This window comes from Nomascus leucogenys, chromosome 1a (assembly GCF_006542625.1).
Source record: "Nomascus leucogenys isolate Asia chromosome 1a, Asia_NLE_v1, whole genome shotgun sequence".
NCBI classification, from domain to species: Eukaryota; Metazoa; Chordata; class Mammalia; order Primates; family Hylobatidae; genus Nomascus; species Nomascus leucogenys.
The window spans coordinates 60,889,207-60,908,506 of NC_044381.1; the positions used below are offsets into that span (position 1 = coordinate 60,889,207).

Consider the following 19,300-nt stretch of genomic DNA (forward strand, 5'->3'; position numbering starts at 1 on the left):
CATATCCACAGTGTAGTCCTCAGGACCTAGTTCAAGTCACCCTCTATAGTAAGAGCATAGATTTTCGATGTTTGTACTTACCTTCTTTGAGATTCTGTTCTTTTTCATGTAAAATGAGGAGATAGAAAATGCTTGAGGAGTTAAATATATAGAGCGCTTCAACGGTGCCAGGCATATCCTAAAGCTTCAGTCATGCCAGGGTTTTATACTTCTTTAAAGCCTTCTCTAACCTTCTCAAGCAGACTTACTCTCTTCTGTGTGGTTATAGGACATTGTATTTGCCTGTATTATAACCTTTGTATTATACAGCTACAGGCTAATTTGTCTGAGACAATATACTTCTTGTAGAGATCAACACTACATCTCTCATTTATATCCTTGGTTTCTGGATACAGTATATCCTATAAGTATGCTATACTATATTCGATAGATATACTATACTATAGATATAGTATATTCTATAAATCTATGAAATAGTCTTCTTTCTCATCAAGTGTTGAATTTCCGTATATTCCACATTCCTCACATTAGGAATTTAGTACTAACCTGACTATTGGCTATGGCAGACATTCTCAAAATTTAGCCTGCCTCAGAATGTCCAGGAAGGCTTGTTAAAACACAGATAGCTGAGCCCCACCCTCCCCTAGATTTCATTGCAATAATCTTAGAATGGGACCTGAAAATTTTCATTTTTTTATCAATTCTTTGGTAATGCTGATGTTGTTGGTTGGGAGGCAGGTGGGGGAATGCATCTTGAACCACTGAACTAAAGTGTTAAGCTGTTAAGTTGTATCTCCTCTCAAGCATTAACATTTAACAGGGGTCAAGGAGTTTTGACACCTAAGAAAGTTAGTGATTGAAAACTGTACTGTGGTGATCTCTCTGCACCTCTCTGAAATGCTACCAAACCAAGATTGGGCATAGAAATACTGATCATCCCTGGCAAGGTCTATAGGAGCCCCAGAAGCCTGTGCCCTATAAGCCATTCCTAGAAATAAGAGAGAACTTTATTCTTCACTTTTCAAAGAAGAATGAACGCCTTTTATCGGAGACTTCAGGAGATCCACACACCACCACGTCAAATGTTCCTCTAGTTGCTTGAGTGGCTCTAGCAGGCCTGGGAAGGTGAGAAAAGCAATAAAGGGCAAGGACAGAGTGAGCCCTTGAGAGCTACGTACTTTCTCTCTCCATTCAAGAGGAGGACCAGATCTGTTTGCAGTTTGCAACTAACAAACAGAAAAATATTATTGATGTTTTAGTTCTGGAGACTTGAACATCGACCTTTGCCACTGGGATTAGTTTTATTAGGAAAACAGATCTCTGTGCCTAAAGTTCCAGTTGAAACCTTTAGGCATAGGGGCAGTCTGAGGACTTTTCTTAATGAAGTTTGTGGGATTTACCTCCTTCCTGAAGTATAGTAAGGGAAAGCTGATGATCATACTGGAAGCCTTAGAAATGTTTACCACTGATTTGCTCTGTGCTTCTTGACAATTACTATTGCTCACCCAAGAGATCAAGGATGCTCATTAATGTCTACCCAAGCTTCAAATCAGGTCACAATGCCAATTGAGTTGGCTGGTCATCTGGTTACTAAAACTAAAATGTTTATGATATAAACTATTCATGGTAAACCACTGTTTAAACATCTACCACTCTTATCACTATATTCTTTTTAAGAATTATTTTAAAACTTATTTTTAAATAATTATTGCTGTTCCCACAATTTTGCCGACAAATGTATAGTAAACTCCGACATTGCTTAGTGAAAGGTACAAATCTAGTAAATTACATAGTCACAGTAAACCTAATATTCTGTATCTGACTCTTTATATAATGAGCCAAGAGGTTTTAGGGATTTAATTTATAAGTAGAATGGGGCTAACAATGGGCTATATACCGCCTTTCAAAGATATTATAAAGAAAAGAGGAGGGGCAAGAACAAATGGAGGTTACAAAGCAAAGTACGGATGTGGGTGGGAACTGTTTTCTTTTCACTTCAGTTGTTCTTTTAGGCTATGTTGACTAATCCTGAAAACTGCTTTTAATACTAAGGCATGACCTAACAAATAATTGGTGGGGATAAAAGTAAATGTCCATTAAAGTAAGTGCCTATGACAGGTATAAAAGTAAAACTGGTCTGATAACTATTTTCTCCATCTCTGAATGAATTTAATATGGAAATGTACCATCTGGGAGTGATCGAAGAGTTCAGTCCTTCCTTAACTGTGCTTTAGGAGACATTTAATATCTCATCCATTTGAACTGTCTTTTTACTTTCAGCTTGTGGCCCTTACTTCAAAAAAGGAGCACTTTCAGTGCCATCAGCAAAATTGTTATTGATGGTGGCAAATCTGAGTTAATGTACCGAATTGTTTTCTGTTTAATTAAAAAATTATATCCCTGAAAATTCCAGTTCTGAAATAAAAATTTAAAAAAATGCTAGTCCTGGAATTAAGAAAACAATAACTTTATGTCTAATAGTTTTTGAATAATGTATAAGTTTTGTAGTATCATGGAATCTATTAAAATATTATTTATTATTAAATGCCAATGTAGTTAAATTAATTATGTAAGGCACCCCTTATATAAAATCAGTACAACATGTTGAGTTTATAAAACAGGTAACCAAATTATTGAAAATTTATTTATTGCCTATTGTAGACCCAGAATTGTAAGAAATATTATAGTTTATAAAACAAATAGCAGTATATATTTATTGCAAAGGAGGTCATTATTAGGGCAGCCTTACAGAGATGTAAGAACTAGGTTTTGTAGTCAGATGTGGGATCAAAGTTTGATTCTACTGTCTGCTAGATTTCATATCCATGAGCCATAGTCTACATATTTATAAACCAAGGTTCATGATACTTAATAATAATAATAACTATGGGGCTTTAAAGAACTTTCCTTAGTGCCTGGAGCTTAGTAGGCTCTTAGCTAGTAGCCATCATAGAGCTGGATTAGTCTGGCAAGGTTTTAGGTAGATTGATATTTGAGCTGGGTCTTAAAGTATATATAGGATTTTGAAAGTAAGGGAGTATACTGGTAAAATATTCTAGGCAAGGAGAACTACAGACACAAAGGTAAGAAGGAGTTGGGTCAGATAGAGTAGAAAAAATGGAAACACTAAGTTTGGATAGGTGAGATATGGTCTGAAAATCCTGGGCCTTGAAAACCGGGGAGGACTTTGACCTTGAGATTGTAGATGAAAGGGAACAGGTGTAAACATTTGAAAGACAAAGTGATAAGATAAAATTATTTGCAGAAGATTAGCCTGGTGATAGTAGCCAAGATAGTTTGAGGAGAGAAGAGAATGAACTTGAGACAGCATTGACGATATGAAATAATAGGGCCTAAAATTGTTCAGGGCAGTGAAAACTGAAAGGAAGTATTAAAATACATTAGAACTTGCTAGGCCCAGCAATACACACCTATAATCCCTGCATGCCTGTAATCCCACCACGTTGGAAGGCAAAGCAGGTTGCCTGAACCCAGGAATTTTAGACCAGCTTTGACAACATGGCAAAACCCCATCTCTACAAAAAAATAAGGCACATGGTGGCTCATGCCTGTAATCATAGCACTTTGGATGGTCAAGGTGAGAGGATCACTTGAGCCCAGGGATTTGAGACCAGCCTGGACAACATAGCAAGACCTCATCTTTACTAAAAATAAACAATTAGGCGGGCATGGTGATGTACTCCTGTAGTCCCAGCTACTCCAGAGGCTGAGGTGGGAGGATCACCTGAGGCTCGTCAGGAGGTCTAGGCTTTGGTTAGCCATGTTTGTGCCACTGCACACCAGCCTAGGCAACAGAGTGAATCTCCCTCTATTGAGAGAGAGAGAGAAGTTGCTGAGCGTTATATTAAGATTTAAAGTTTTGACTGCTAGGACTACAGTAACAATTGCCACCATTGAATAATACATGGTGTTCTAACATAGAAAATGTTTAAGTGTTATCTTATTAATCTTCATTACAACCCTGTGAGGTAACATACCCCAATTTCTTTTTTTTCTTTTTTCTTTTTTTTGAGATGAGGGTCTTACTCTATCACTCAGGCTGGAGTGCAGTGGTGCAATCTCAGCTCACTGCAACCTGCACCTCTCAGGTTCAAGTGATCCTCCCACTTCAGCCTCCTGGGTAGCTGGGACTACAGGCACAAGCCACCACACCCAGCAACATATCTTGATTTTAAAGAAAAGAAAGCTGAACCTTCGAGAAGTCATGCCACAACATATTTCATGGTTTATAATAATGTTTTGGGGTAGTGATTTGATTGTATGTCTCTCCCATTTGATTGAATATTCCAAAAGGACAATCTTCTTACTTCACTCTGCTGTCTTTAGCGGAGGGATGATGAGAATGCTGCAGAGTCGAATATTTATCAAATCTTTAGCTAGAGGGATGGATGGTTAGATGCCTCAGGGTTTACATAGCTAATGAAGAGGAATCAGAATTCAAATCTGGGTTGTTTTCATGTCAAACTATATATTAACTAACATTACTCTATTTCTGCGTCTGTAAGATTACATATAAGATGTGAGAAAAGGGGGCGCATGCTCCAAAGGACATAATCATAAGAACATCTTTATTTATAGCGGCATTCTTTAGGGATGTGCTTTCCATATGGGAGAGTTACTTATCTTGAAGGCAGTTCTCCATATCCCTTTGGGAGGCCAAGATCCCTATGATAGCCCATATTTGGCTAAGACCAATAGCAGGACACTGAACAGAAAGATCCAAATGAAAGCTGTGTCATACAGATCTGTTGAAACACAGACCAGCATGTATTTTATAAGCTCTGGTATCCACAGATCATGCTGACAATCTCAGATTTTTGTGGTTTGCTTTTTCTTTTTTTCAAACAGTGCTCTGTAAATTTAGGAAAAAGTTAGAACGTGTGACATGAAACAATGTCTAAATATAAGCAATCAATGTGATTAACTGAATGCCCCAAATATGCACTGTATATGTATTTCTCAGGAAAGGCAGGCAATAAATACATATGTTTTGTATATATCATCATTCTCTGAAAAGTTAGACAGTGAGATATACCAGTGTGTGATGTATTACACTGAAAGAATCTTTGTTGTAGTCAGTAAATATTATTACTTAATCCGACCAGATTATGCTTCTAAAATATCTCTCTTGACCCAGATCATATTATTTTGGTGATAAATACTAGAAGAATAGTTTTTTTGAATTTTAATTCACAGACTTGTAAGTGTGGGTCTTCTTGATTGAATATAGCCTAAGGAGGAGGATGTTAATTTGAGGTCCATTTGAGGGGAAGATATCTCCTTAGATGGGATTTAGCTTAATTGCGTACAACTTTTTTAAAAAAATCTAGGATCATTACTTTTTCTCTCCCCCAATTCTTAAAGGGAATTGTGTCTCCTGCAAAATATTGCAACGTACTGGCCTGTGATATAGCCACTATTTGTGGAGCTATACAATTCCATGTAGTGGCCAGTTCTATGTACAAAAGAACACTGGAATGATATATTCCTTTATGGTGTTTGCAGTAGTAGTAGGTATGTTCTGCAAGAGCTCAGAAGAGGTCTGAACAGGGATCTGCAGGGGAGTGGAGTGGTCAGGGCAATATCTGTAACCGAGGTGAATTGCAAAAGAACCAGAGAATATACCTGGTGTAGAAAACACAACAGAGAAAGAAGAAATTGAGTGGAGGCACTATGAGAGTGAAGGCCAGGAGGCTAGACCAAATGTGGAGTCACTTTACTCTTTGACTTTTACTTGAATTAATGTAGTTTTAAGCCATGCATCTTTAATAAGAAACTGACTTCTTTATCGGATTAGGGATTTAAAAGGATCTCTTTGTACCCAGTTGGGAAATGAGAGGTTGTCACATGCACATCCTACTCTATTAGTTCCACTATTTCTATGCCCTGTTCCCTCTGCACAAGAGGAATGAGCACATGTTTCTAAGGTTTATTCTTCAACAGCAAAGAAAAGTTCTTATTCACCCTTCAATAGGCTCTTCATGAAAGTGGACAGGCTGTTGAGTCACCAGAGACCAAGGAAGATATTCATTATTTTGGATCTTGAGCTTGACCTGGAACTCCTGTAACCCAGTCACTGAGAAAGTATAATGTGTGGTAAACAGCAAAGATTCTACAATCAGATGGGCTCCGTTTAAAACTCAGTTCAGCCACTTTTAGTTATTGACCTTGATCAAAGCTCCCCTCTCTCTTTGCTTTAGTTTCTTCATCTGTAAAACAAGGAACATATTTGTGCCATAAAATTATTGAGAATTAAATGAGCTAATAGGTATAAAGTCATCAGAACATTACTTGAAACAGGGCAAGTACTCAGATGATAGCAACTATTAAAATCATTAAACATTTATATTCTAGGAAATCCAGCATGTGCCAGGTATGTGGAGATCATCGTGGTAAAGATTATTCAGCAGGAGTAATTCCAACATACAGTAGTTGAATGTGCACAATGTGCTAGACTTTGGGATAATGGAGACACAGTGCCTGCTTATGAGTCACTACAGTCTATTTTATAGGGTTATTGGCATTAAATTTGCTTGCCTAATATATTTAGCTTACTGAATTGAATTCCCGTTAACTTACAGGAGGATGTTGACAAGGCAGTGAAGGCCGCAAGACAGGCTTTTCAGATTGGATCTCCATGGCGCACTATGGATGCTTCCGAGAGGGGACGACTATTATACAATTTGGCTGATTTAATCGAAAGAGATCGTCTGCTGCTGGCGGTGAGTATTATCCAAGCTGGATGGGTAGCTAGAGCTCTCAAAAGCATTCAGCGTTTGAAATGGCAAATTGTTTTGATTTTAGGGATCACTATATGCTCTCTGCAAACAAAATATAAACATTTTTTGTCCCAATGAATAGGCCCCTTAACATTGACTATTCTCAAATAGTAATCTGCATTTCAATTATGGATGATGTTGATTTCTGCTCCCATAATAGATTCTGCGGTCTAAACTTTGGCAAACCCAAGTTAAACCAAATTTTAAAAATTTCTTTACCTTAAAACTTCTCAGAGGCTTTAATAAGATCACATGAAGTTTGACTCTCCTAGAATGATACATTAGGTTTATTCAAGCATTTGACCACTGAGCTCTTTTGATGGAAAAACTCAAGTTTGTTAAGGGTGCCCAAAATATTTCTCTAAAATAAATCTTATTTCTTGTTAGTCTAGCTCACTAAGATATTTAATAAATGGCTACTTTTTTTCTTCCTGACATGTGTCTTGTGGGTCATAATTAAATGATGTTCTTTTTACAGGTGAAAAAGGCAAAGAATAAAAAAATCCAATTATTAATGTGGTTTATCAAAATTATGTTTTTATGAATACTATTTTTGTTTGTTTATGTTTTGGCAGTTAGATGAGTCAGAGCATAATATAGTTGGGGGAGGTATTTCCTTGTTTTTGTTGTCTCAATTGGGCATTATGATGAAGCCAATTTAACATAAACCAATGCCAAGATCAGGTTTCGAGCAAATTTCATCTTTAGAATCTGAAAGTGGCAGTAACAAAGAAGTCTACATTTTAAAAAAATCAACATTAGCATGTATGGTTAATAGCAAGTATGGTTAATCAAAGGACCATTTATTACTCAAATATTCAACATAATTTGAAATACACAAAAATTCAGAACGAGCAGCTTTGTGCAATAAAACTGTAGTAATAAAAATGGCCTGTAGGAAGAAAGCAGAAAATGCTAAAACTTGGCTTTTCTCAATTATCTGATTTGTTGACTGCCTGTCAGCATAAGATCCTATGGAGGGAAAAGTACAGGCATACAAAAGTCACATTTGGTTAAATTTTGACATGGTAGAGAGTGTAGTACAGAAACAAATAGCTTTAACAGTTCATCACCTGTGCATTTCTGCCTGGTAACCACCCCAACAGAATATTAGATCTCAAAGAGCTTAAGGTCCTCCTTAAGAAGAGAAGCCAAAGGGGAGATAGGTCATCTTGTAATGGTTAGGGCACATGACTAGAAAATGTTGAACTTTACCTGACCATTCAAACGGCAATTATGACAATAATGGCAACACTGGTAGTTTCCTAATTAAAATTCTGCTGAAGGAAATTCATGGATGAAAAATCCAGGCATTACTTAAGTTTGTGTGAGTAGACTGTGTATATCCAGATGGGATGCAAAAATTAAAAATTATTACTGAGGCATCATTAATAGTCACTCACACTAAGTCGTCACCCACAGTTGATTACAAAATAACAGAAATCTTGTTGGAATTCTGATATGACTTAGAAGACTAGGTTTCATTCTCACATGCTATGTATATATCAAATTGTGACCGATTCCTAGAAAGTTGGTTAGCAGGAGAACATTCAAAATGAGACAGAAAGAGCCCTGGGGTTTAGAAATCAGAATCTCGCTACCCTTTGTGCCCAGATCTTGCTATTTGACCTCAAGGAAGTCATTTTAACTCTTAAAAAGTGGAGGTTAGACAAGATGACAAGATTTCTTCTATTTCAAAAATTTCCTAGCACGTGATTACTCAAAGTATTTACTACATATTTTCAATCTAAAACTTTTATGGAATTTTAGATTTGGTGTTTGACATTTTTTTCAGACAATGGAGTCAATGAATGGTGGAAAACTCTATTCCAATGCATATCTGAATGATTTAGCAGGCTGCATCAAAACATTGCGCTACTGTGCAGGTTGGGCTGACAAGATCCAGGGCCGTACAATACCAATTGGTAAGTATCTTTGAGAAACCACTAATGGTGAGGAAAGGAGCGAGGAGTTTACTATAGAGCTGAATAATTTCAAACTCTCCCTTTTAAAGATGTCAACCAAATAAGGCAAAATTATTTTCCTCTTGACTTTGAGACAACACAGTTTTTACCTTAGAAGTTCTGTTAAAATTCATAAAATGTCTTTTAAAGTTGTTTCAGCATAATCATGAAGATAACATTATAGATATTTTAGAAAATGTTAAAGTAAGAACATTCCTATGGCCATAATTACTGATTTGACGCTATTGCCTCTCTAAGGTCCCAAACTTTTTAAAGCTGGCCTCTGAAATTATTTATTTGGGTTTTATTCCAATACTGACATTTATATCCTTTCTGTAACGTAATTATTTAAGCCTCTTTACATGTTCCAGTATAAGTCAGTTATGGTCATCTGTGCCTGGTCAAACTCAGTGTAGTTAGACCAGACTAATCAAACAAGCCAGTTCACACGGACTCATTTCAAATATCTTCAAAGCAAGATGGGACTGTGTTTGCAGCCTGAGTTAAGGGTTTGTGTGTGTGAATCTGTATATATGTGTTATTTTATTGGGGTATGCACATAATGGAGTAGAAATACTAAAAATATTTCATGTGAAACATGAAAACACACACATTTAGGAAACAATATGGACGGAATTTAATTCACGCAAACCTATGAACTTTAGGAATACAATACCCTCTAGGGCTGGCCCTGATGTGCACTTGCAATCTAATTGGAGCATCCAGGAGGTCAGAAATGATAGCAGAAAGTTGAGAGGAGAGTAAGACCTCGGTAGTACTAAGAAATGTGGCTACTTTAGAACTGTCCTACTTTACTCTGGGACAAAATGGGAGAAGTCACTTAAAACACAAATAGATCTTGATGAAGATAGTTCTTGCTGAAGCCAGGAAGCTTCTGTGGGAACTAGAACAGAATTGAACGTAAAGCATAATGTATCTCTCTGGATGACTACATTAAACTTCGGGGCACATAAATTGGTCAAATTTAGATTGAAAATAAATGTCTTATACTCCTGTCATTTTCTTCATGTATTTAGAGAATTTGCTATTATTGTTTGGTAGGCAAATAAAATACATTTTAGAACAAGTTAGTGGGAAAGGCTTATTATTCATAGGGAGATTTTCTTTTTAATTCTACTGTTTTAAATTTTACTATTTCTAAAAATTATATTATAACCTTTAAAAAGAATTATCTTATTGGTAGAACTTTGAGCTACCAGAAACAAAGTGGAATGTGGTTCTTCTCTTTGCCAGAGACCTCCTACTTCCTTTCTCGTCCCTTTTTTGTAACACTTAGAGAACAAAGATAATTTTCAAATCAGGCCTCCTAGAAGATGAAAGGTAGAATTAATTATCTTTCAGATTTTTTCCAATTTTGCGTCTTTGATTTCACCTAACTCAATTTTATGGTTCTTATCATTTCAAATTACTATTTTAGGGCTTCACTTACCATTTTGTGAATAGTTGGAGATATAGATGGTCTCGATCTCTTGACCTTGTGATCCACCTGCCTCGGCCTCCCAAAGTGCTGGGATTACAGGCATGAGCCGCCACGCCCAGCCAGATATATGTTTTTAAAATTATTGTCTACACCTTTCTCTCACATCAGCCCCAAACCAAAATTTTGTGAATGTCAAATACACTTGTTTATATATGATTGTGTGTGTTTTATTTTTCAGATGGAAATTTTTTTACATATACAAGACATGAACCTATTGGTGTATGTGGCCAAATCATTCCTGTAAGCTTTTCTCCTATATAATTCTCAATTTTAAAAAGAAGAGTTCTTATTCTATCTAATGATGAAGGTTTCTCTAAAACAGATGGCTGCTTATGTATTTGTTAAATGTGTAGTAAATGTAAGATTTGTTGAACTTGGTCTCCCTGTGACTAAACTTCTTGCACATGAATTAGGTAGTCTGAAAACCTATCTATATTCTGGCATATCTCTTGAGAATGTTTTAATACTACATCATCCATAAATGTTAACCCTTTACTCTATGGGTTGTTTTTTTTAAAGTTGTATTATGTACTCTTTATAAGAGCCATGCTTTACATGTATATGGCAAGGTGCTCTCCACTGCACATCTGCAGGATAGCATTTTAGTGGAATGTAGTGGGGCCTACTATTCTCCAACCCACTTTCATCTCATCATGCAGAACGGTAGCTCCCAGAGTGTTCAACTCATGACACACATTTTTTAATCAAAATGGAAAAAAAATACCAGAGGAATCTGAAGCACTGCGTGGAATATATTTTACCTTTAGATAAGAGGCTCAGATCCTCCATATTCCTCTTAGAGAAAAGTAGCCTTTTTCCGAGGATTGTGAAGACTTTTTAAGCCCAACAAAAAGGAGACTATCTAAATGATTTTATTTTAACTGACATGCTTTAAAAGGCCAAACAAAAAAATGGTAGCGAAGTCCTTATGTGAAGAAATGGTCATGACTTATCTTTTGCTCCAATGAGATTGAAATATATTCATATCAATATTTTAATGAAATTGCTTATTAATTTGAAAATCCCAATAAATCAATAAAAACTATATAATTATGAACAGTGATAATAGCTGATATGTACTACATGTCTATGCTAGACCAGTCATTGTGTTGAGCACCTGGCCCTCTTTCTTGATTAATCCTCAAGACAGCCTTCTGAGGCAGAGAGGACTATTATCAGCACTCACAGATGATGAAATCAGATACAGAGAGCACGTAACTTGTATGAGTTCACATGACTGGTCAGTGATTGGGCTGAGATTTGAACCCAAGTACTTGGCCTCTGGACCCTGGACATCTTTGTCTTTAGCAAGATATTTTTCCTGGAAATAAAAGCTACTAAATAATATTATTGGGTAAATAATTACAATAAGTGACCTATGGAGAAGGAGAGTAATCATCCTTTTTAAGCATTTTTAGATAACTTACAGTGTGCTTCATAATAAGCCAAACCATGCAGTGATTTTCTTTTTTCCTGGTAGAAAAATAACTCAACAGCACTTGATTAAATTTTGAGCTTCTCTCCTACTTCCTTCTCATATCTCATATCTGGTTTACTCAGAGCGTTTTAGCATTTACTAGTTGCTTTTAGCAATGAAGTATAATATGCCAGATGATTTCACAAAACTACACAGTTATTACATAACATCTACAGGGGGTGTATAATGTGGAAGTTGGATTAGCAAATATGCCTTTTGCAATACAAAGAATCTATTGTTACATATTGCTTTCTAGTGGAATTTCCCGTTGGTTATGCTCATTTGGAAGATAGGGCCTGCACTGAGCTGTGGAAACACAGTGGTTGTCAAACCAGCAGAGCAAACTCCTCTCACTGCTCTCCACGTGGCATCTTTAATAAAAGAGGTAAGTCTCCCTAAATCAAAATATGTACAAGGACTCAAGAATCCTAACTTACAATAGGAAGACCTCATTTGTTGCTACTATAAAGTACATTATTTACAGATGGCTCCTGTTCAGTGGGGGAATACATTTAGCATGACTGCTGGCTGCAATTTCTGGCAGTCACCCCAAATTCATCTCTGCCCAAATGCAGACAGGAAGCCAAACGCAAAGGCTTGGTGTCAAACAGTCACCTTGGGATCACATTTTTGCTTCTTTGTCCAACTCTCATGAACATAAATTCATGTTGAAATTAATGTAGCATTCTTTCAAATGTTGAAATATTAAGCTGGTTTGTACCTGCCACTGATGGCCTAGCGTTTTCTGCAAAATTGTGTAAACTAATCTATGTAAGGTTGAAAGGGCCTCTATGCCAATATGCTTGTTTGTAATATTGAGCCATATTATTTCCAAACACTTTTCAATCTACTCATGAGTGGATATGTTTATATTCAGTTTTCTATTATGAGTTCCTCTGAATTTATCTTCCTGTTCAAACGCAGTAAAAGAGCACGTAAAACATTTTCATCAACTATCTAGATTGTGTTAATATACTTGCAAACAATTTATTGTCCTTTTTTGTTCATCTTACCAAATCTTAAAAAATAAATGTTAATCACTAGAAACTTAAAGTTACAAAACTGAACTTATCTTTTAAAGATATTATTTATTCAAATTAAAAACAGGGAAAAGAAATGTCAAAATGAAACATTTTGATGCAAATAACGTGAAATTGTAATGTGCCCAACTCAGTTCCCATGCCTTCTACCTGAATCTTTAATGAAGATTGAAATCACCTGTGATATTGAATCATGAATGGGATGACAGTACTTACTTAACAATTTACTAAGTAACGCCAATGGGAATTTGCAACTCAGCAGTTATGCTCTCAACAATCAACAACAGCTAGGAACTAAAAAATGTGAGATCCCTTCAGCTTCTTATTTTTGCTGATGGGAATAATAAACATGTTACTTACTTTCTACATAAGTAACTTACCAAACACTTTTTTACATACAATCTTTTTGAGTTAGCATTATGAAATTTGAAAGAGCCATCACTGGAGCAATGATTCATAGAGTATGGACTTACCCTGACAAGAAATTATCCCTCAATAATGCAACCCTTGAAGTTATTTTTTTATGTGTGCTTAGAAATGACATAATAAGACTAAAGAATAGAACCAGTTGGGTGAATTTTTTTTTTCCAGAGCATCTCATAAGGTTGACATTAAGAGACAATCTCAATCCCCTACTCTCCTCTTTTTTCAATTAAATTCTTGTATTGTAACTTTTAAACTTTGTACCTTTTAGGCAGGGTTTCCTCCTGGAGTAGTGAATATTGTTCCTGGTTATGGGCCTACAGCAGGGGCAGCCATTTCTTCTCACATGGATATAGACAAAGTAGCCTTCACAGGATCAACAGAGGTAATATTATTTACTCAGGGCAAAAGTTAAGAATGTCTGCATTGCCAGCTATGAAGTATGTTTTATGTAACTATTTTTGAGCCAACAATTTTAAAACAAAAATCTTTTTAATGATTTGTTATTTATTTTAGCCTTCAAACATATGGATAGAATATAAGCAGATGTAGTTTGAATGACATGATGCACCTATTTAAAATCAGAATGAGAGTAAGCTATTTTTAGTATGTCCATTACTTTATCTGATGAGAAATATGGCTGCTGAGACCTTGTCATATTATTAGGAAGATTTATAATAGAAAATTAGGCCATAGTGATTTGTATGAATGAATATGATTTTATCCTATAGGTTATGAAAATTAAATAGTAGAGCCTCACCCTTTGCACCTTATTTGGGGTTGTCTTTCTCCTGGACACTGTGAAAGAGAGCCAGAAACTCAGCTTCCCTCAGTGGTACCTAGACTAACTTTTCTGCCTCTCTGGCTTGAACTTGACCATCCTAAAGGTTAAAGAAAAAGACCCCAACCACAAAGGAGAAGCGGTGGGCAGGAGGGAGAGCAGACTAGAAGGTGAAGTTTGGGAAAATAGATCCCCATTTATTGATGATGTTCTATCCTAAGCAAAAGAAAGTGGTGGAAGCATACTGTACCATGCAAAAAAAAATTATTGAGTCATTCTATTAAATTATGTGACTTTGTTAGATGCTCAATGCAAAAAATAATGTATGTTATTCATTGGTACACAGTATAGACAGTGAAGAGTGAGCTTCACTCCATCTTAGAAAGCTGCTGACAACAAGAGACAAGGCAGGGTGTGATAAGGTACTAAGGTATGTACAAAATGCTGTAAAAAGGGTTCACAGGAAGGAATGACGATGTCCAAATGGGTACTAGAACTAGCTCTGGGTTTTGAGGAATTGTTACTTTTTTAACTTCCTGGAAGTTGAGAAGCAAAAAAGACATTCCAGATAGTGTGGTGAGCAGAATTTGATTATTTTATAATCTTAATTATTTACCCCAATATAAAGGCAAATTTACATAGCAGACAGAAATGGTGGAAAATCAAACTTTATTTTTACTGGTCTTTTTAAAATGAAGTAAATAAATATATATATATGTCTTCTTTGTTTTTCACAGACGCAGAGTAAAAAAAGTTTGCATTCTGCAAGTCCCTAATTGAGATAGGGAAAAGCAAACCCCACAGTAAAGATTTATTGTAGACAAAACAAGTGGGAATGTTCAAGACATGGCAATACATTTAAAAATGGTGACACCACAGGTTGAAATCATGCCAGAGGAATAAAGGTGAAAATTCCTCAGCCTAGAATTCTAGACCCTCCCCTATAGGGAATCCATGTACCTGTTGAGGTCTGTCCAACCCATAGCCAGGGATGGCTTTGAACGTGGCCTGACATATTTTTTTTTCACTCTCATCAGCTATCTTTACTGTTAGTGTATTTTATGTGTGGCCCAAGACAATTCTTCTTCCAATGTGGCCCAGGGAAGCCAAAAGATTGAACAACCCTGGTCTAGATCCTATGCCTACTCCTTCTCCAGGTCATCTGGACCAGGAGCTACTGTTTGCTGATCTCATCTTCAGCATCAGTTTGTCTTTGTTCATCCATGATCCCCTATAACATTGGGGGAGCACTTTACCTACCTTAAAAAAAGTCCCTGGAGATTAAAAGTCTAGAAAATATCTTGGTTTAAATTCTGACTCTACCCCTCCTAGCAGTGTGTCCTTAAAAAGTTAAGTAGCCTTACTAAATTTGAGTTTCTTCATTTGTAAAATGGAGACGAGATCAACTTTACTGAGTTGTACAGAATACAATTACATGAGCTGATGAGTAGTAAAACATTTATCACCCTACTGAGTGCTCAGTACATGCCATATTTCCTCTTTCCTCCCATACTTTTTAATTTCTTACACTAGTTTACACAGTGTGAGAAAAAAGCTTCCTGTCCCAATATTTCTTTTTCTCCATCTCTGCCACTCTGCCCCATCTCTTCCTGATTATTCCATGTATCTTTTCATTCCCCCAGGCTTTTAGTTCATACTTGGCCATAACCTACTCTAAACTTGCTCCCACCTGTTCCCTCTCTGGCTTTCTCCTTGCCTCTACAGTCCCAGGAGCAGAGCAGCCTAAATTTTAAAACACCCCATCTGAGTTCCCATTGTCCACCACATATAATAACAGTGCATGCTTATTGCCTTGTTATGTGTCTCTCTCTCTTGCTGATTATCCTCAAAGACAGTCTTATTCATTGTTATCTCCAGAAACCACCACAGTAAGAAATTCTAAATAAGTATTAAGGAATTAAATGTGAATAACACGATTTTAGGAGCCACAAAACCCATCTTACTTTCAACTCCTAGAACTTAGTTCCATACTCCCTGGAACCTCTTTCTGGATTTTCTTTTAGCTTCACATTTGTTGCTTGGCAGATATTAAGGAATTTGATAAATGTCATGAAAGAGGCAAACAATAGACTGTATCCTTTGTGTTCATTGTAACAATGACCCCCCATTCTGACAACACTTTTGGCAAGGTAAGAATTTTTTCTTTTTTCTTTTTTTTTTTTTTTTTTTTGAGACAGAGTCTTGCACTGTCACCCAGGCTGGAGTGCAGTGGCACGATCTTGGCTCACTGCAAGCTCCGCCTCCAGGGTTCATGCCATTCTCCTGCCTCAGCCTCCCGAGTAGCTGAGACTACAGGCACCCACCACCATGCCCAGCTAATTTTTTGTACTTTTAGTAGAGATGGGGTTTCACCATGTTAGCCAGGATGGTCTTGATCTCCTGACCTCATGATCCGCCCGCCTCAGCCTCCCAAAGTGCTGGGATTACAGGTGTGAGCCACCACAATGTCCCATTAGATTCATATAAAATAGAACTCTACCCACATTGTGCAAGACATAATAAGTTAGACCATTTTCATGAGCATTTGCTACTTCTGCTCCACATGGCAATGCCACAGTATCATGGAATACACTGTTTACCCAGAGTCTTAATAGTTCTTATCTTTTCTTCATTGCATACTCCTTTGAGAAAAATGATAAATGTTTACTTTTCTCCAAATAAGGGAATGAAATCATGAGACAAAAATTAATGTCTCCTTGTTTTGACTTTAGCTAGAATTTTGGGAAAACGCAAGCCTCTTATTTGCCATCTAAACTTGTGCTAAGCAAAAGTGTAGCCTTTCTTTCTCATTGATACTTCTAATCATTCTTCATCCTCGTTCTTTTGACGTCTGTAGCTTTTACAAAAATATATCTGATTTTATTACCTTCTCCAAGGCAAAAGTTATCTACTTTAATGGAGTTACTCCAGTAAACCTAAATTAAACAATAAAAAAAATTCAGAAAGAATTTAGAGAAATCAAAGGGTGACAGGCAAGTAAATTTTTTATCTACAAAATTAAAAACTCCTGACCACCTTAAATGAAAATTCAGTTTCTGAAAGTGGTCATAAGAAGTGTGTTGTGGAATGGCATATAAGAGAAATTTCAGACAGAATTTCCCTAGTGCAAATCTCCTTTTAATTTATTTTTTATTAATATTTTAGGGGTTTGATTTAGAAACATAAAATATTTAAATAAGATGAAAACGTTAGCATATTAATGCACTATTCTGTAATGCACAGTAGCAGTTAGTTCAGTAACCACATAAAATCTAAACATACACTCACTAAACATCTATTTCTCTCTTGTTTAGTTGGGATAGAAACTTTTTATTAAAATCTGACATGTGGAGTAAAAAGAAGAAACCTAGAAAATAAAAGAAGCAAAATAGTGAATTGCCTTTAAAAAAGAAAGGCAAAGAACATGTTGATGGATTAAGGCTGCCATACAAATAATAAAAAAGAAATAATTGTAGAACCAGCCAAGTTTTTAGAGATAGAAAAACCAGAAACAACTATAGTAAATAATCTTGATGGGAAGTGATCCACAAAGGAAAAAATAATGGAAAACAAAGTCTTCCTCTGAAAAGAGCAAACTAGCATTAAAGAAGAAGCCAGAACTGTAGGATTCTAGCTAACTGAGGTAGCTGCACAGATCCCATTTCTTTCATCCAGTTCCACTGTTCAAAGGTGTGTGTGTTGGGTGGGAAGACAGAGAAAGAAAGAGATAGAGAGACAACTGTCAATCTGCAATTAAATGAGCCTTCTGTCGTAGATACTAATGAGGAGAGGTATGCAGTAATATGTTATTGTTACTGCTACCATGGAGTTAACAATCTATTTGGGAAATGTATTTCTATACAAATGATACAATCTGGATCAGACTCTGAAGGAGACTTCATGAGGTTTTTTGGGAGACTAGAAAAAGAAATGGTCCTGTCATTTCTTCTAGCATCTGACCTAGTGTCATCAGAGAAGGATTTAAGGAGAAGCTAAGATATGAGCTGGACCTCTAAGAAGAATAGTACTTGAAGGCAGTCCAGGTTGGGGTGGACAAATAATGAGAAGAAGGATGAGATTCAAGAGTTAGTGAATATGTCAGTTTGACTGGATAGAGTTATCTAGATGCCAGAAGAGGGACAAAAAATGAAATAGCTAAGTTGCGACTGGGTCATGATAAGTCTGATCAATCTGTAGAGAGATGATATTCTGATTAAAATTAAAAATAACCTGCGTAGCCATCAATATCGCTTATCCATGTTCTATATCTCTGCTTTCTTGCTGATGAAGAAAAATCAGCATTTTTCTGATTCCTTTTATGTCTGTATGCCTGGATGAGGGAGCTTTTTATATCTAAAGGTGCCAGATCTTTAAAAATGCCATTTGCCAGAGAATCGCTTGAACCTGGGAGGCAGAGGTTGCAGTGAGCCGAGATTGAGCCACTGCACTCCAGCCCAGTCGACAGTGTGAGACTTCGTCTCAAAAAAAAAGCCATTTGGTGTTTCTCCCAAATGAAATTTTACTGTGGCACAAACATCACATAAATTTAGAATGCTAAATAAACCTGTGTTCATGAGAGCAGGGTAAGCCTCCTCCTTTGTAATGCTCCCTTTCAGGTTGGCAAGTTGATCAAAGAAGCTGCCGGGAAAAGCAATCTGAAGAGGGTGACCCTGGAGCTTGGAGGAAAGAGCCCTTGCATTGTGTTAGCTGATGCTGACTGTGAGTAGAAGCCACTTTGTTAACTTTTCGTCCTTCATTGTTTTTGGTGTCTGATAATGCCAGAAGTGAACTTGAACTTTACAAAAAAAAAAAAGCATTTGCTTCTAACATCAAAGTGTAGAGTCCAAAATTACTCTTGAAAATCTCTTAAATCATCCTAAAGTTATAACACATAGATAATAGACACAATTTCTTCCTTGTTTAGAATAGATTGCCATTTCCTCAGCTAAACCCTAGATGATGTAAACATTTTGCATTTAAGTGCCATGGTGTATTTTTTTAATTCCATATCTGTGATTATTAGCATTTCATTGAGCTAATGAGATACTCCAGAATGGATGTTGGATTGAGACCAACTGAAGAGACAGCAGTTTCACATTTGCCCTCTCCCTTCACTCTGGGTCATACATTCATTAAATGAAATGATCAGAAGAAAATTACACCTAATATTTAAATATTTTTTCCTAGCAAGTATAGTGGAGTTTATGTATATTAAACCTACAAATTTGATATAACTCCACTATATAATATTTTAGGTTCCTTCTGATTATATTACCAAGTAGAATCTCTCAATTATTTCCTAAATAGAAGTTAA

The 19,300-nt window shown here is 36.3% G+C and overlaps 1 protein-coding gene across 2 annotated transcripts in view; it reads left to right on the forward strand.

Annotated features, from left to right (window-relative positions):
• Nucleotides 1-19,300, forward strand: part of ALDH1A1 (aldehyde dehydrogenase 1 family member A1) — a 193,179-nt gene that overhangs the window by 156,369 nt on the left and 17,510 nt on the right. For both annotated transcript variants that reach the window (XM_030809867.1, XM_030809876.1), the window contains 6 exons: nucleotides 6,603-6,743; nucleotides 8,596-8,725; nucleotides 10,444-10,505; nucleotides 11,999-12,127; nucleotides 13,477-13,590; nucleotides 18,603-18,705. In XM_030809867.1, the coding sequence (XP_030665727.1) occupies nucleotides 6,603-6,743; nucleotides 8,596-8,725; nucleotides 10,444-10,505; nucleotides 11,999-12,127; nucleotides 13,477-13,590; nucleotides 18,603-18,705 (679 nt within the window). The remainder of the gene's footprint in view (nucleotides 1-6,602; nucleotides 6,744-8,595; nucleotides 8,726-10,443; nucleotides 10,506-11,998; nucleotides 12,128-13,476; nucleotides 13,591-18,602; nucleotides 18,706-19,300) is intronic.